General features: G+C 40.7%; 1 protein-coding gene across 1 annotated transcript; it reads right to left on the reverse strand.

The window, feature by feature from the left end:
- Window positions 1-1071: 1071 nt before the first annotated feature.
- 1700020N15Rikl (RIKEN cDNA 1700020N15 gene like) lies at window positions 1072-1753 on the reverse strand. Its single transcript, NM_001106351.1, has 2 exons — window positions 1585-1753; window positions 1072-1434 (listed from the first exon to the last, which is right to left on the reverse strand). Exons 1-2 carry the CDS (start codon window positions 1687-1689, stop codon window positions 1201-1203), a joined length of 339 nt encoding a protein of 112 aa, NP_001099821.1. The 5' UTR covers window positions 1690-1753; the 3' UTR covers window positions 1072-1200.
- Window positions 1754-16752: the final 14999 nt, after the last annotated feature.

The following is a 16752-nucleotide window of genomic DNA, read 5'->3' on the forward strand; positions in this document are numbered from 1 at the left end:
AATACTAAACCTCAACACACCCCAATATAAGGGCATCCTGGAACACAGAAACCCAGGAACCACACACCTTTGAGGTGGGACAGTGTCCCAGTGGAAGGGTATCCTGAGACAAAGGAGCCCAGGACCTTACAGCTCTGAGAGGAAGCCTCCTCAGCACAGGCAATGCAGCTCCCAGGAAGTGTCCCCAGATGAGCTGAGCAGCTCAGGATCTTCAGCTCTGATCCTTCTCTGTGCTCCTTCCCTTCTTCTCTTCACTGCTTCTTGTCTTCTTCCAGTGAGAGAATCATACCACGCAGCAAATCTCATGAAAGAGATTTATTGGAGGGTCCAGGGTGTGGAAGGGTGAGTCCAGAAGTGGCTGCCTGTGCTCCTGAGAGGGAGCAGACAGCAGGGAATGGAACAAAGGACATTGCTTATTACATAGGGGTTCTAGCTGTGCAGCACATTCTTGGGTGGGATTTCAAGTCCTGAGCTTGGGGGTGGGGTCAGGGATTGGTGGGCTTTCCTGTTCAGGGGATTGGTGGGTTTTACTGTTCAGGTGGGGTTTGTTCAGACCTTTCACCTAAAATTAGCATAATCTGGGGAGGATCCTCTTGAAGGGCTGGAGGTGACCTTTGTGGCAGTTACAGAGGCTGGAAGAAAAATGATGACAGTTAGGGAAGTCTGGGATGCAGGTCCTGGCTGCTAGAGCTCCTCAGGCAGGGGCCTGGCCTCTTTCCTGCCTTGAGGGGTTTACAAAGTTTACAAAGGGAATCCACTGCAGGGAAAGTCTCTCCTGCCTCTTAGGTGGCCTGAATAGCCAACACTTATCTCCTACATCTGGTTCACCTAAGACTCTCAATCTCAGAGGACCCACCTCCTTCTCTCCCTATTTGTTTGCATCCTGCTCCACACTGCAAATGTCCTACCACCGTTCCCAACCATCCACCTTCCATACTCTCCTCCCATCCATATCCCCTCCTACCTCCCTCCCTCCTTCTCTCTCCTCCCCATTCTCTCACCCTTCCTAGCTTCACCCTCCCCATTTTCTCCACTCCCCAGACTCACATCAGAGAACACAGACTTAAGCAATCATTCCTAAGAGTTTGATTTTATTTCATCATCATCTGACCACCAAAGTTGCTGTCTTTACAGTTGCCCATTGGTCGGGGAGAAGACCTCTGGACATGTGACAGGTGGTTCTGAGGTTTCTGGCCTGCTTCACTGACTATCCAGGTCGGCACTGGTGGTGCTGCTGGTACTGCTGTCCTCGCTTTGGTCAACTTCATCCTGTACATTCTGGTTAAGCTTCTGGTTGAGCCGATGGTAAAGACCTAATCTTTGTGGCTTTTTTAATTTCTTCACCTTAACCAAGGGTGTCTGAGCTCTTGTGGGGAGTGGCTTTTTCACAAAGGCTTGATCGAATCTCTTCAGAGCCACTGGTTTCTTAGTTACCTGGAAGGAGATCACAGGAAGGGATTGGTTTGGAGAAAGAAGTGGGAGATGCAAACAGGAGCTCATGGGACAGGTTGAGGTCTCGGGGTGTTTGTGCCTGTGAGGACAGGGTAGGGAAACTAGACAAGAACCTGAGGTAGAGCAGCTCACCTTGACCTTAAATTTCGATTTCTCCTCCTTCTTCCCAACTTGGGTGGTGGCACTTTTTGAATCAGCCGTGTGAAATTCCTGTAACTTCGAATTTATCACCCCCATTTCGGTGTTTCTCAGGAATTCAGCCAGGACTGCAGACCCTTCTACTGAAACCCCTCTTGATGGACAAGGAGTAGCCACGCCCTTGCATTGTTTGATCGGCAAGCCACTCCCCTACCTAGTCCTGCCCTGGTGGGTGGGGGAAGGGTCTAAAAGGCACAGAGCACCAGTTTGTTGCCCCTGTAGGGGGAGTGCTGGCTAAGTGCTGCTTAGAGAAGAGAAGAATTTCCTTAGCTTTCTAGGGTATTCCATACTGGCATGCCCACCCATTCTCACTTCCTCACATGATTTTATGAGGGTGACAGGGCAAAGGGAGGGTGTTCCTCTCTATCTTTCCCATATGTATGAGATTCAGTTGTGTGTTCTGTGTTCTCTAGCTCTTACTTATTCTGTCCCTCTGCTGTGGTGTTGTGTGTGTGTGTGTGTGTGTGTGTGTGTGTGTGTGTGTGTGTGTGTGTGTGTTAAAGTGACTGTACTTAACTATCTGTGGAGATGGGCTTCTGTGCCTTCCTTGACATTCTAGTGCACCTCTATTGCCTCATTTCTTGCTCAGCCACTCAATTCCTTTGCTTTTTTTCCTAGAGTCTGCTCATATTGCCTTGGTTTTTGTTTTCCAGTGAGAAATCGTTGCCTTTAGTCACCATGGGTAGACTTTCTGCCCTGGGAATCCTACTGTTCTTTCAAGTTTGAGGGTCATCCTAGTGCTCTACTAGATTTGGGATTTATAGTGTGTTTGGGGAAGGTGATGGTAGTGAGCTGAGGCAAATATTCATAAGCCAGAAGTTGGCCATGCTGGAAATTATGATGGAAGACTAATGAGCATTCATGGTGAAGAAGTTTCCATAACCAAAGATATATAAGTCACAGGTTTAACAGTGTTCTCCACCAGTGCCAGGAGGAACCAGGGACTTTTCTTGCTACATTTTTATGCTCTCTCTCTTGACATCATACCTTCCTTTGAGTCCAGCTCACAATTGAGACTCTAGTGGTTTAATTTTTGTGAATAGCTCTAACAAGATTCTTTTTTCCTACCTGGGGAACAGTGAAATCATATCTTACTTGGGTACCACCCATTATGTAGAGTCTTCCTTTCACCTTTTTGTTCCAGGAGAAAATGAGTTAGCTATAGGCACTATATCACTCAATATTTAGCAAGTTCAGACTGTTTGAGATATTCACCTGGGCCCATAAACTTTTGTCTTTGTGGAATTTGTGGATTTTCAGGTGTTTATTCACTTCCTTTGGACCAGTGGTTGCATTCTTACAATAATGTTCTGTATATACTATCAAAACATTTAAAAGTTAGAATAAAAATTATACAAATTGAAAACATAGCTCAAAAGTAGCACAATGTGGATCCTAGACCATTAATATTTATAAGAATTCTTATTTTTTAACATGAGGAAACTTGACAAAGAATTGTGAGAAAGGAAAAGACATGGAAGTGCAACTGATGGGAAAAAAAGTAAGCCCTTTACCATATTATTAAGGGATGCTTGAGTTCATCATGGTAAGAAAAGTCATATGCAAGCTACCATGAGAAGTAAGGCTAACTCATAACTTGCACATGGTTTAGAATTTTGAAGACAAGAATATGAAATAGTTGTAGCTATTTTATCTGTTACAAAAAGTAGGTAGAGGATGAAAATTATAGCATCAGACTTTTTTTTTTTTTTTGGTTCTTTTTTCGGAGCTGGGGACCGAACCCAGGGCCTTGCACTTCCTAGGCAAGCGCTCTACCACTGAGCTAAATCCCCAACCCCGAGGATGAAAATTATAAAAGAGATTCAAATTAATCTCTTGGATCTAGATCTCAGCACACAGCATGAAAGTACAGTAGATGACAATAGTAACATATTAGAGGTGGAAAAAGTAGAAAAGTATATAGGCTTCAAGACATAATAATAGAAACTACTCAGAATATGGATATTCTGCTCTCCAGACTTCTGCTTATTCAGCTATTCACAAGCTTTTACAACACTGTCCTTTTGAGGTATACATAGTCTTAATCTTTTAATGTCAGAGGATTAGTTGGGTAAACCAAGCACATATTTTTCAGATTTCTTTTTATCTTAACTCTGTGTGCAGTGTCCTCACCTGTAACACATATCATCCTTTAGAAAGAGGAAGGTTTTACATCTTTCAATTAGGTAAGAGTAATGTCAGAAAATCTCTTTACAGCCAACTCAAAAATCATGGAAATAATGGAGTTCCTATGACACATCGTGGAGAAGATAAATTGGAGTTCCTGACTTGAGAAAGAAGGATTAAGTCAAATTATGGAAAAAAGTACATATCATAACATCATAAACTCCTAACAAATCAATATTTTAAGATTTTGGTAAATTGCATGGGCAATTTAAATGTATAGGAAAGAATGTATAGTAAGCGACAGAGTACCAGGAATATTGCTAGAGGCCTCATATCATCAATCATAAGAATGCTTAGATAACAATTATCATCAGGAAAACATGAATTGGTTGAAAAAAATGGTTTTATAGAACGATGAAAGAGACTACATAGTCTCAGATATAGAATTTGTAAAGGGAAGTGGTGGTTGTGAAGAAGAATGAAAAAGTTGAGTAAAAAGTAGTGACTGGAAAAATGATAATTCAAAACCATTTTGTCTTAAAATTTTTTTACTAATAAGGACTACTTTATAAATTTTGCTCTTTTTTATTATCTGATAACAAACATTTAGTAACTCCAAATATATTCACCTTTAAAATGAGAAGAAGCAGAACATTTAAAAACAAAGTATATTTGGAAAAATTAGTTATCACAATCAAAACTTTTTCTATGTAGAGAAAAATCATGTGTTTTATATTTTTTGATCAAATTTTTAATAATGAAAAATAAGTCATAGATCCTTCAAATTAGAGATAAGAAATTATGAAGAATTTTCCCCACAAAATGTGAATATTTAGATAAAATAGATATATTTTAAAACCTTAATATATCAAAACCCATTTGATAAGAATTAGAAATCCACATGATTATAGAACATTTAAATGAATAACGTCTCTAAGCAGCAGTCTTCTTACAATGAAAACTGTAGGGAAGGTAGTTCTATTGGCAAGTTTTAGCTAACATTCAATGAGAAAGCATTCCAGTATTTTCTAAAACAGATAACAAGTGGACAATCCTTAATTTGTTTTAGGAATCAAACATAGTCTTTTTTTTAATGTAGGGAACATATTTATCCCAACCACCACATATAGGATGTAGGTACTCAGTTGTAGGTACTCAGTTGTAGGTACTCAGTTGTAGGTACTCAGGTGTAGGTACTCAGTTGTAGGTACTCAGTTTAAATGTAGAGAGCATATTTATTCAAACCACCACATATAGGATGTAGGTACTCAGTTGTAGGTACTCAGTTTAAATGTAGGGAACATATTTATTCAAACCACCACATATAGGATGTAGGTACTCAGTTTAAATGTAGGGAACATATTTATTCAAACCACCACATATAGGATGTAGGTACTCAGTTGCTGGTTGGCCTGTACGAAGTGGCTCACCATTTAGGGGTAACTTCTGGGCTCTGGTCTTTTCATCTTCTCCCTCGCAGCCTTCAGTAATCTGAACAATCTGGTCTTTCAAACATAGTCTTAATGCTGATTGGAAAAAATATTGAAGGGATAGAAAAATCGTCTCTGTAGCTGGCAAATGTCTAACCAAATACAAATGAATAGAACTTGATAATTTATAAAAGACTATAATCAAAACTATTCAAGTTCTTGTTTGCTGCTATAAAAGAATATCTCAAAATGAGTAATTTATAAAAAACAGAAATTAATTTTAACACCATTATTTTTACAAGAAACACAAGGTCAATGTGCTAATATCTAGCTAGGTACTTCCTAATGTGTCATCCTCTATAGGGAAGACAGGGGGGTAAATGACAGTAAAAGAATATCTTGGACTCACTCTTTTATAATAAATCTACTCTTTTAATATTGTATTAATTGGTTTATAAAGGCAGAGATTGTAAAATGCTTCATCTCTTACTATTGTTATAATTGCAATTACATTTCAACATCACTTTTGGATGTACACTCATTCAAACTATAGCAGTCGCCAAGCTTACCTCTGTACAATTAATATAATTCATTGTATCAATGGATTAAAAGATTAAATGGAGTGGCTATCTCTATAGGTGGAGATACACCATTTGATAAAAGTTGATATCCTTCCATGATAAGAATTAAAACCATACAGTAGAAGCATATTTGTGTAGAATGATAGACTAAGGATCATGATAAACCTCCCTGTACATAAAAACAATGAAAATTCTTGCTCAAAATTATCATAACCAACACTATCAGAACTTTGGAAATTCACCAAAAACAATGAATTCAACAACTTGGGAAATATTTAATCAAAGAAAACTGAAAAACCTCAATAAGACCAGTGTGGTTGAGGTTTGGGGTTTGTAAACTTCTTCTATACCCATATCACCCTACAGATAAAGAAGACATCAGTACACGGCATGGCTCCCCTCCTTCAGCTCTTATATTTTTTTGTGTCTCATCTTTCACGATATTCTCTAAGCCTTAGTAGGGTTAATACAGATGTTCTCTTTATGGCTGGGCAGGGTTTCCTAGTTTCATCACTTTGGCCAGCTAGGCATCTTTCCATTAGCTCTACATACTTCAAAAAGAAGCCCCAGGGCTGGAGAAATGGCTCAGTGGTTAGAAATAATTACTGTTATCCTGGAGCACCCAAATTTGATTCCTAGAACCCATATTGTGGCACACAACTGTCTAAAACACCAGTTCAGAAGGATCTATGGGTATAAACATAGGTACTTTGAAGACAAATTGACACCTTTTGAAAGACCACCGGGGTGGGGAAGACCCCCACTCAAATCTCGAGACAATGCAACCCCCAAGAACTCACGAGAAACCAGTCTTGATGTAATAAACAAGAGGTGTATTTGAGGAACCAGAGCTCTGGGGACGACACGTATCTCACACAGGAGACAGAGGAGTCGACCCCGAGCCCAATTAGGGGAAGGGATTTATAGGGAAAATTACATAGGTAGTTGGCAACAGTCACACAAAGCAATTTCATTGGTTTGTAACTTGGGCTCAGTTCAACTCTAGGCCGCCCTGCTTCTTGGGCAAGCTGATCCTAATTCTTGTTTTTCTCAGGACTGTTGAGTCAGGCCTTATCGAGGCCAGATGGTTTGTGGTGGCTATAGCCAGGCTACATCCCCAAAATATGTTATGTCATTCTTTGCTGTGAGGTGCACTTGTCCTCACAGCAGGGTCAGTGGGGGAGAGTTTAAAATCTTTATTCTTTCACTTTCACCAATGCTTCCATAGCCTTCATAGGGTTAGCCCTCGATTTCTACCATGTCCTCATACAATCATTGAACTTACCCTATTCATGTGAATTTCACAAATTTTTCAGGAATTATTTAATGTACCCAAGTCTGTAGTTGTGAAAGAGATAGAGTTCATACATTGTCAGTCTTGACAAAGAGAAACTAAGAATTAAAAAATGATGTCATCATTGTAAAGATACATTTTTCCTCAGAATATAGGAACAATAATTATGCTGGATACTTTCAAGTGCTCCTCAACATTCCCTAGTTTTCTTGCCTTATGAACACTAAACAAATCCGTACTCTGAAGTCAATTACAGGTTCAGAAAGAGAAGCAAGTGGTTCTTGTCTTTAGAGGCTTTTGACTGAGTTAAAAATGGGATTTTGTTTCTGCTTTGACAGTTCCTGGCTCTTCATGGAGGAGTGTATAGGAGTGATGAAGAAAAGTCTAGAGCTTAGCATTTTGTAGAAATGTAGAAAGAATAGAAATGAGGCAAGACATTGTTTCTGTCATTCATAGACTATGTCTTTTTTGAGGGGGTAAGAAGATTCTTCCTTTGGTTAAGGCCAGTGCTCTTGTCTATCCAACAGAACTCAGCAGTTTCTGGATCATATGACTGTCTTATGGTATGAATAATAATTCATGGCAAGTACCTGGTATCAATAAGATTAGCACTATTCAACGGAACTTTCTGTAGAGATGGACATTCTCTAGAGCAGTGGTTCTCAAGCTCCTAATGCTGTCTCCTTTCAATACAGTTCCTCATTTGCAGTGATCCACAACCATAACATCATTTTCATTGCTTCTTCGTAACTGTAATTTTGCTACTGTTGTGAACTGTAATGTAAATATGTATTTTCTGATGATCTTAGGTGAACCCATGAAAAGATATTTCAACCACTCAAAGCAGTCACAATCACATAGGTCGAGAACCTCTGCTCTAGAGCTGTTCTCTGGTTATGTAGCTGCTAACAATATGATTCTCTTAAAGTGTAGGTGGTGTAACAACTGAACTTCATTATTAATTTAAATTTACATTGAATAGCAAGTTGTAGCTACCAAATACCAAATTGTCATTATTAGTCTATATATAAAGCTAAAACCTAAAAAGTAACTGTTATTATTGTTCATATATTTCATGAAAATAATGGAACTAATAGCTAGGCTCCTTGTTTCATTGGACTTGAGTGTCCAGGACCCCACCAGCCATAGTCTTTAAGGCTACTGCTGGCCCTCTTCACCTGACCCCATTCTTTCCCCTCTCCTGCTTCTTTAGAGCAGCAACCTCGCAGTTCCTTAGGTCCCAGTGGGCCATTGCAACATTGTGACCCTTCTTGTCCTCTTCATCTGACTATCCCACCAGTCTTGGAGCTGCAACCATGAAGTTTCTTAGGCCCTACTGGGCAGTTGTGGTGCTCTCTGTCCTTGCACCTTAACTTTGGAGATGCCTAGAATCTGCAGCTCCTCTAGGCCCTTGTGGTTTTTGTGACCCCTTTCCCTGACCCTTTCTTATGGATGAGACGCCCTTCTTCTTCTTCTTCTTCTTCTTTTTTTTTTTTATTAACTTGAGTATTTCTTATATACATTTCAAGTGTTATTCCCTTTCCCGGTTTCCGGGCAAACATCCCCCTCCCCCCTCCCCTTCCTTATGGGTGTTCCCCTCCCAACCCTCCCCCCATTGCCGCACTCCCCCCATAGTCTACTTCACTGGGGGTTCAGTCTTAGCAGGACCCAGGGCTTCCCCTTCCACTGGTGCTCTTACTAGGATATTCATTGCTACCTATGGGGTCAGAGTCCAGGGTCAGTCCATGTATAGTCTTTAGGTAGTGGCTTAGTCCCTGGAAGCTCTGGTTGCTTGACATTGTTGTACTTTTGGGGTCTCGAGCCCCTTCAAGCTCTTCCAGTTCTTTCTCTGATTCCTTCAACGGGGGACCTATTCTCAGTTCAGTGGTTTGCTGCTGGCATTCGCCTCTGTATTTGCTGTATTCTGGCTGTGTCTCTCAGGAGCGATCTACATCCGGCTCCTGTCGGTCTGCACTTCTTTGCCTTATCCATCTTGTCTAATTGGGTGGCTGTATATGTATGGGCCACATGTGGGGCAGGCTCTGAATGGGTGTTCCTTCAGTCTCTGTTTTAATCTTTGCCTCTCCCTTCCCTGCCAAGGGTATTCTTGTTCCCCTTTTAAAGAAGGAGTGAAGCATTCACATTTTCTTCATCCGTCTTGAGTTTCATTTGTTCTAGGGATGTAGGGTAATTCAAGCATTTGGGCTAATAGCCACTTATCAATGAGTGCATACCATGTATGTCTTTCTGTGATTGGGTTATCTCACTCAAGATGATATTTTCCAGTTCCAACCATTTGCCTACGAATTTCATAAACTCGTTGTTTTTGATAGCTGAGTAATATTCCATTGTGTAGATGTACACATTTTCTGTATCCATTCCTCTTTTGAAGGGCATCTGGGTTCTTTCCAGTTTCTGGCTATTATAAATAAGGCTGCGATGAACATAGTGGAGCACGTGTCTCTTTTATATGTTGAGGCATCTTTTGGGTATATGCCCAAGAGAGGTATAGCTGGATCCTCAGGCAGTTCAATGTCCAATTTTCTGAGGAACCTCCAGACTGATTTCCAGAATGGTTTTACCAGTCTGCAATCCCACCAACAATGGAGGAGTGTTCATCTTTCTCCACATCCTCGCCAGCATCTGCTGTCACCTGAGTTTTTGATCTTAGCCATTCTCACTGGTGTGAGGTGAAATCTCAGGGTTGTTTTGATTTGCATTTCCCTTATGACTAAAGATGTTGAACATTTCCTTAGGTGTTTCTCAGCCATTCGGCATTCCTCAGCTGTGAATTCTTTGTTTAGCTCTGAACCCCATTTTTTAATAGGGTTATTTGTTTCCCTGCGGTCTAACTTCTTGAGTTCTTTGTATATTTTGGATATAAGGCCTCTATCTGTTGTAGGATTGGTAAAGATCTTTTCCCAATCTGTTGGTTGCCGTTTTGTCCTAACCACAGTGTCCTTTGCCTTACAGAAGCTTTGCAGTTTTATGAGATCCCATTTGTCGATTCTTGATCTTAGAGCATAAGCCATTGGTGTTTTGTTCAGGAAATTTTTTCCAGTGCCCATGTGTTCCAGATGCTTCCCTAGTTTTTCTTCTATTAGTTTGAGTGTGTCTGCTTTGATGTGGAGGTCCTTGATCCACTTGGACTTAAGCTTTGTACAGGGTGATAAGGATGGATCGATCTGCATTCTTCTACATGTTGCCCTCCAGTTGAACCAGCACCATTTGCTGAAAATGCTATCTTTTTTTCCATTGGATGGTTTTGGCTCCTTTGTCAAAAATCAAGTGACCATAGGTGTGTGGGTTCATTTCTGGGTCTTCAATTCTATTCCATTGGTCTATCTGTCTGTCTCTGTACCAATACCATGCAGTTTTTATCACTATTGCTCTGTAATACTGCTTGAGTTCAGGGATAGTGATTCCCCCTGAAGTCCTTTTATTGTTGAGGATAGCTTTAGCTATCCTGGGTTTTTTGTTATTCCAGATGAATTTGCAAATTGTTCTGTCTAACTCTTTGAAGAATTGGATTGGAATTTTGATGGGGATTGCATTGAATCTGTAGATTGCTTTTGGTAAAATGGCCATTTTTACTATATTAATCCTGCCAATCCATGAGCATGGGAGATCTTTCCATCTTCTGAGGTCTTCTTCAATTTCTTTCCTCAGTGTCTTGAAGTTCTTATTGTACAGATCTTTTACTTGCTTGGTTAAAGTCACACCGAGTTACTTTATATTATTTGGGTCTATTATGAAGGGTGTCGTTTCCCTAATTTCTTTCTCGGCTTGTTTCTCTTTTGTATAGAGGAAGGCAACTGATTTATTCGAGTTAATTTTATACCCAGCCACTTTGCTGAAGTTGTTTATCAGCTTTAGTAGTTCTCTGGTGGAACTTTTGGGATCACTTAAATATACTATCATGTCATCTGCAAATAGTGATATTTTGACCTCTTCTTTTCCGATCTGTATCCCCTTGATCTCCTTTTGTTGTCTGATTGCTCTGGCTAGAACTTCAAGAACTATATTGAATAAGTAGGGAGAGAGTGGGCAGCCTTGTCTAGTCCCTGATTTTAGTGGGATTGCTTCAAGTTTCTCTCCATTTAGTTTAATGTTAGCAACTGGTTTGCTGTATATGGCTTTTACTATGTTTAGGTATGGGCCTTGAATTCCTATTCTTTCCAGGACTTTTATCATGAAGGGGTGTTGAATTTTGTCAAATGCTTTCTCAGCATCTAATGAAATGATCATGTGGTTCTGTTCTTTCAGTTTGTTTATATAATGGATCACGTTGATGGTTTTCCGTATATTAAACCATCCCTGCATGCCTGGGATGAAGCCTACTTGATCATGGTGGATGATTGTTTTGATGTGTTCTTGAATTCGGTTTGCCAGAATTTTATTGAGTATTTTTGCGTCGATATTCATAAGGGAAATGGGTCTGAAGGTCTCTTTCTTTGTTGTGTCTTTTTGTTGTTTAGGTATAAGAGTAATTGTGGCTTTGTAGAAGGAATTCGGTAGGGCTCCATCTGTTTCAATTTTGTGGAATAGTTTGGATAATATTGGTATGAGGTCTTCTATGAAGGTTTGATAGAATTCTGCACTAAACCCGTCTGGACCTGGGCTCTTTTTGGTTGGGAGACCTTTAATGACTGCTTCTATTTCCTTAGGAGTTATGGGGTTGTTTAACTGGTTTATCTGTTCCTGATTTAACTTCGATACCTGGTATCTGTCTAGGAAATTGTCCATTTCCTGAAGATTTTCAAGTTTTGTTGAATATAGGTTTTTATAGTAAGATCTGATGATTTTTTGAATTTCCTCTGAATCTGTAGTTATGTCTCCCTTTTCATTTCTGATTTTGTTAATTTGGACACACTCTCTGTGTCCTCTCGTTAGTCTGGCTAAGGGTTTATCTATCTTGTTGATTTTCTCAAAAAACCAACTTTTGGTTCTGTTGATTCTTTCTATGGTCCTTTTTGTTTCTACTTGGTTGATTTCAGCTCTGAGTTTGATTATTCCCTGCCTTCTACTCCTCCTGGGTGTATTTGCTTCTTTTTGTTCTAGAGCTTTTAGGTGTGCTGTCAAGCTGCTGACATATGCTCTTTCCTGTTTCTTTCTGCAGGCACTCAGCACTATGTGTTTTCCTCTTAGCACAGCTTTCATTTTGTCCCATAAGTTTGGGTATGTTGTACCTTCATTTTCATTAAATTCTAAAAAGTTTTTAATCTCTTTATTTCTTCCTTGACCAGGTTATCATTGAGTAGAGCATTGTTCAATATCCACGTATATGTGGCCATTCTTCCTTTATTGTTATTGAAGACCAGTTTTAGGCCGTGGTGGTCCGATAGCACGCATGGGATTATTTCTATCTTTCTGTACCTGTTGAGGCCCGTTTTTTGACCAATTATATGGTCAATTTTGGAGAAAGTACCATGAGGAGCTGAGAAGAAGGTATATCCTTTTGCTTTAGGATAGAATGTTCTATAAATATCCGTTAAGTCCATTTGGCTCATGACTTCTCTTAGTCTGTCGACATCACTGTTTAATTTCTGTTTCCATGATCTGTCCATTGATGAGAGTGGGGTGTTGAAATCTCCCACTATTATTGTGTGAGGTGCAATGTGTGTTTTGAGCTTTAGTAAGGTTTCTTTTACGTATGTAGGTGCCCTTGTATTTGGGGCAGAGATATTTAGGATTGAGAGTTCATCTTGGTGGATTTTTCCTTTGATGAATATGAAGTGTCCTTCCTTATCTTTTTTGATGACTTTTAGTTGGAAATTGATTTTATTTGATATTAGAATGGCTACTCCAGCTTGCTTCTTCTGACCATTTGCTTGGAAAGTTGTTTTCCAGCCTTTCACTCTGAGGTAGTGTCTGTCTTTGTCTCTGAGGTGTGTTTCCTGTAGGCAGCAGAATGCAGGGTCCTTGTTGCGTATCCAGTTTGTTAATCTATGTCTTTTTATTGGGGAGTTGAGGCCATTGATATTGAGAGATATTAAGGAATAGTGATTATTGCTTCCTGTTATATTCATATTTGGATCTGAGGTTATGTTTGTGTGCTTTCATTCTCTTTGTTTTGTTGCCAAGACGATTAGTTTCTTGCTTCTTCTAGGGTATAGCTTGCCTCCTTATGTTGGGCTTTACCATTTATTATCCTTTGTAGTGCTGGATTTGTAGAAAGATATTGTGTAAATTTGGTTTTGTCATGGAATATCTTGGTTTCTCCATCAATGTTAATTGAGAGTTTTGCTGGATACCGTAACCTGGGCTGGCATTTGTGTTCTCTTAGGGTCTGTATGACATCAGTCCAGGATCTTCTGGCCTTCATAGTTTCTGGCGAGAAGTCTGGTGTGATTCTGATAGGTCTGCCTTTATATGTTACTTGACCTTTTTCCCTTACTGCTTTTAATATTCTTTCTTTATTTTGTGTTTTTGGTGTTTTGACAATTATGTGACGGGAGGTGTTTCTTTTCTGGTCCAATCTATTTGGAGTTCTGTAGGCTTCTTGTATGTCTATGGGTATCTCTTTTTTTAGGTTAGGGAAGTTTTCTTCTATGATTTTGTTGAAGATATTTACTGGTCCTTTGAGCTGGGAGTCTTCACTCTCTTCTATACCTATTATCCTTAGGTTTGATCTTCTCATTGAGTCCTGGATTTCCTGTATGTTTTGGACCAGTAGCTTTTTCCGCTTTACATTATCTTTGACAGTTGAGTCAATTATTTCTATGGAATCTTCTGCTCCTGAGATTCTCTCTTCCATCTCTTGTATTCTGTTGGTGAAGCTTGTATCTACAGCTCCTTGTCTCTTCTTTTGGTTTTCTATATCCAGGGTTGTTTCCATGTGTTCTTTCTTGATTGCTTCTATTTCCATTTTTAATTCCTTCAACTGTTTGATTGTGTTTTCCTGGAATACTTTCAGGGATTTTTGTGTCTCCTCTTTATGGGCTTCTACTTGTTTATTTATGTTTTCCTGGAATTCTTTCAGGGAGTTTTGTGTCTCCTCTCTATGGGCTTCTACTTGTTTATTTATGTTTTCCTGGAATTCTTTCAGGCATTTTTGCGATTCCTCTCTGTAGGCTTCTACTTGTTCTCTAAGGGAGTTCTTCACGTCTTTCTTGAAGTCCTCCAGCATCATCATCAAAAATGATTTTGAAACTAGATCTTGCTTTTCTGGTGTGTTTGGATATTCCATGTTTGTTTTGATGGGAGAATTGGGCTCTGATGGTGCCATGTAGTCTTGGTTTCTGTTGCTTGGGTTCCTGCGCTTGCCTCTCGCCATCAGATTATCTCTAGTGTTACTTTGTTCTGCTATTTCTGACAGTGGGTAGACTCTCTTATAAGCCTGTGTGTCAGGAGTGCTGTAGACCCGTTTTCCTCTCTTTCAGTCAGTTATGGGGACAGAGTGTTCTGCTTCCGCGCATGTAGTTTTCCCTCTCTACAGGTCTTCAGCTGTTCCTGTGGGCCTGGAGACGCCCTTCTTAGAGACTCGGTTTGTCTTTGGGTTTCTGCCATGCCTGGCTTAGCTCTCTGCTCTGGACTTAGGCAGGCTAAGCTCTGAACCATGTTGAATGTATGACAGATCCACTAAAAAGCTTGTGTCATTCCTTCTTCCCTTCCTCATTCACTGGAATGCTGTCTTCTATGCCCTCTCATTCACCCTTGAGATGCTTTTAAGAAAGCATCCAGCCTCTCCACCCGGCATCCAACCTGAAGGGCCCAAATTTATTTGCCTTTGCAGTCAAATTTGGCCTCAATACCACATAGACAATCAATGCAAATGTCCACCTAACAGTACCCTAGTTCTCAATATTTTTCAGGACCTTTACAAATACTGTGAGGGAGTAGGGAAACAGAAAGAATTTCCCTACCTCCAAAACTTCTGTCATCCCTGCTTCTAAGGCTTCTTTCTCTCAAAAGATCATCCAGGACAAACATGAAAATCCATATTAATTCTCAGATTGCCATACAGAGGCCCTCTTATACCAATCTAGATCCTGAAATTCTAGATGCAAGACAACTCTTTATGAACTACTTCTTCTTTCAGATTTCCTTTGATATTATGGTCAAACTTAAACATCTAGAGAAAGGATCCCTGACTCCACAGGCAGATGTCTTAACTATGGCCTTTAAAGTATACCAAGGGAGAGATTTAAAAAGCCCCAAAACAAAAAATGCCTGATGCTGTCTAAGGCCTTTCGGCTGGCCTCAGTGACTACCCGTGTTCTCAAGTCTTGCAAAGCCTGAGAAACTCTGAGTCTCTGTATTAAATGTGGTCAGGAAGGACACTGGGCCTGGGCCTATCTCAGGTCTCATAAGCCATTCACACTATGTTCAAGGTGATACCAAGAAGGACATTGGGCTACTGACTATCCTTATGTCCCTCAAGGTATGACGACATCAGACCCAGAAGCCCATCCAGCCAATCTCCTAGGTCTGGCCATGGACAACTGAAGGGGATGGGCTCCCTTGGCCTGACCAATACCATCTCCAAAAGGGGGCCTTGGGACAAGGTATCAGGGTGTTCAATCTCATTCCTTCTGGATGCTGAGGCCACCTGTTCATTCCTGTCTGAGTTCTAAGGACCCACATCTCCTTCCTGTTTTCCTGTTGACAGCTTTACCAGAATTACCAAACCCCACCAACTAGCTGTATACTAAGGGGTATCCCCCTTACCCATTCATTCCTAGGGGTACCAACCTGTTATACTCCCTTGCTGGGAAGGGACATCCTAGTCGTAATGGGAGCCTCTATTTCTTTTGCTCCCCACATCTGCTTGGCCCCAGCCTCGTCCTCCTCCTTCTCCTCCACGAACTCACACAACCTGTCATGCCTTTTTCCTTACCAGCTCCCCAGATGGATCCACAGGTATGGGATACACAAAACCCCTCTAAAGCCAACATCATCATCCTCTCATTCGATAAAAAACCTCACCAAGCTCAGTGCCCACACTCTCTTCAAAACCTCAGGGGACTTAAGCCGTGTATCTCTGACGTTTAATTATTATTATTATTATTTTTATCTATTTACACTTCAAATGTCCCCTTTCCCGAGGCCCTCCATGTTCCACCCCTCCCTTTTGCCTCTAAGAGAGTGCTACCCCACCCATCCTCTCACTCCCACCTCACCCTTCTAGCATGCCCCCTCTCTGGGTCATCAAGCCTCTACAGGACCAAGTGTATCCCCTCCAATTGAGGCCAGATAAGGCCATCCTCTGCTACATATCCAGCAAGAGCCATGGACTGGCCAATTTATACTCTTTGGTTGGTGGATTAGTCTCTGGGAGCTCTGAGGTGTCAGGTTAGTTGACACTGTTGTTCTTCCTATAGGGTGGCAATACCATTTAGCTCCTTTAATCCTTCCCCTAACTTTTCCATTGGGTCCCTAGGCTCAGTCCAATGGTTGGCTGTGGGTATCTGCCTCTGACTTAGGTGCTGGCAGAGCCTCTCAGAGGACAGCCATGCCAGGCTCCCATCTGTAAGCACATCTTGGCATGGGCAACAGTGTCAGGGTTTGGTGTCTGCACATGGGTTGGATCCGAATTTGGCGAGGTCTCTGGATGGCCTTTCCTTCAGTTTCTGCTCCATTTTTTTGTTCCTGCATTTCCTTTAGATCAGAACAATTCTAGGTTAAAAATTTTGAGATGAGTAGGTGGCACCATCCCTCAATTGCAAGC

This window comes from Rattus norvegicus, chromosome X (assembly GCF_021556685.1).
Source record: "Rattus norvegicus strain SHRSP/BbbUtx chromosome X, alternate assembly SHRSP_T2T, whole genome shotgun sequence".
Classification (NCBI taxonomy): domain Eukaryota; kingdom Metazoa; phylum Chordata; class Mammalia; order Rodentia; family Muridae; genus Rattus; species Rattus norvegicus.

What these genes read in the sequence shown, in the direction of transcription:
- 1700020N15Rikl (NM_001106351.1), bottom strand. Translation starts at nt 1,689, where the DNA reads ATGGGGGTGATAAATTCGAAGTTACAGGAATTTCACACGGCTGATTCA. An exon ending in AATCGAAATTTAAGGTCAAG is followed by an intron (nt 1,435 to 1,584) that starts GTGAGCTGCTCT and finishes ATCTCCTTCCAG; the next exon opens with GTAACTAAGAAACCAGTGGC.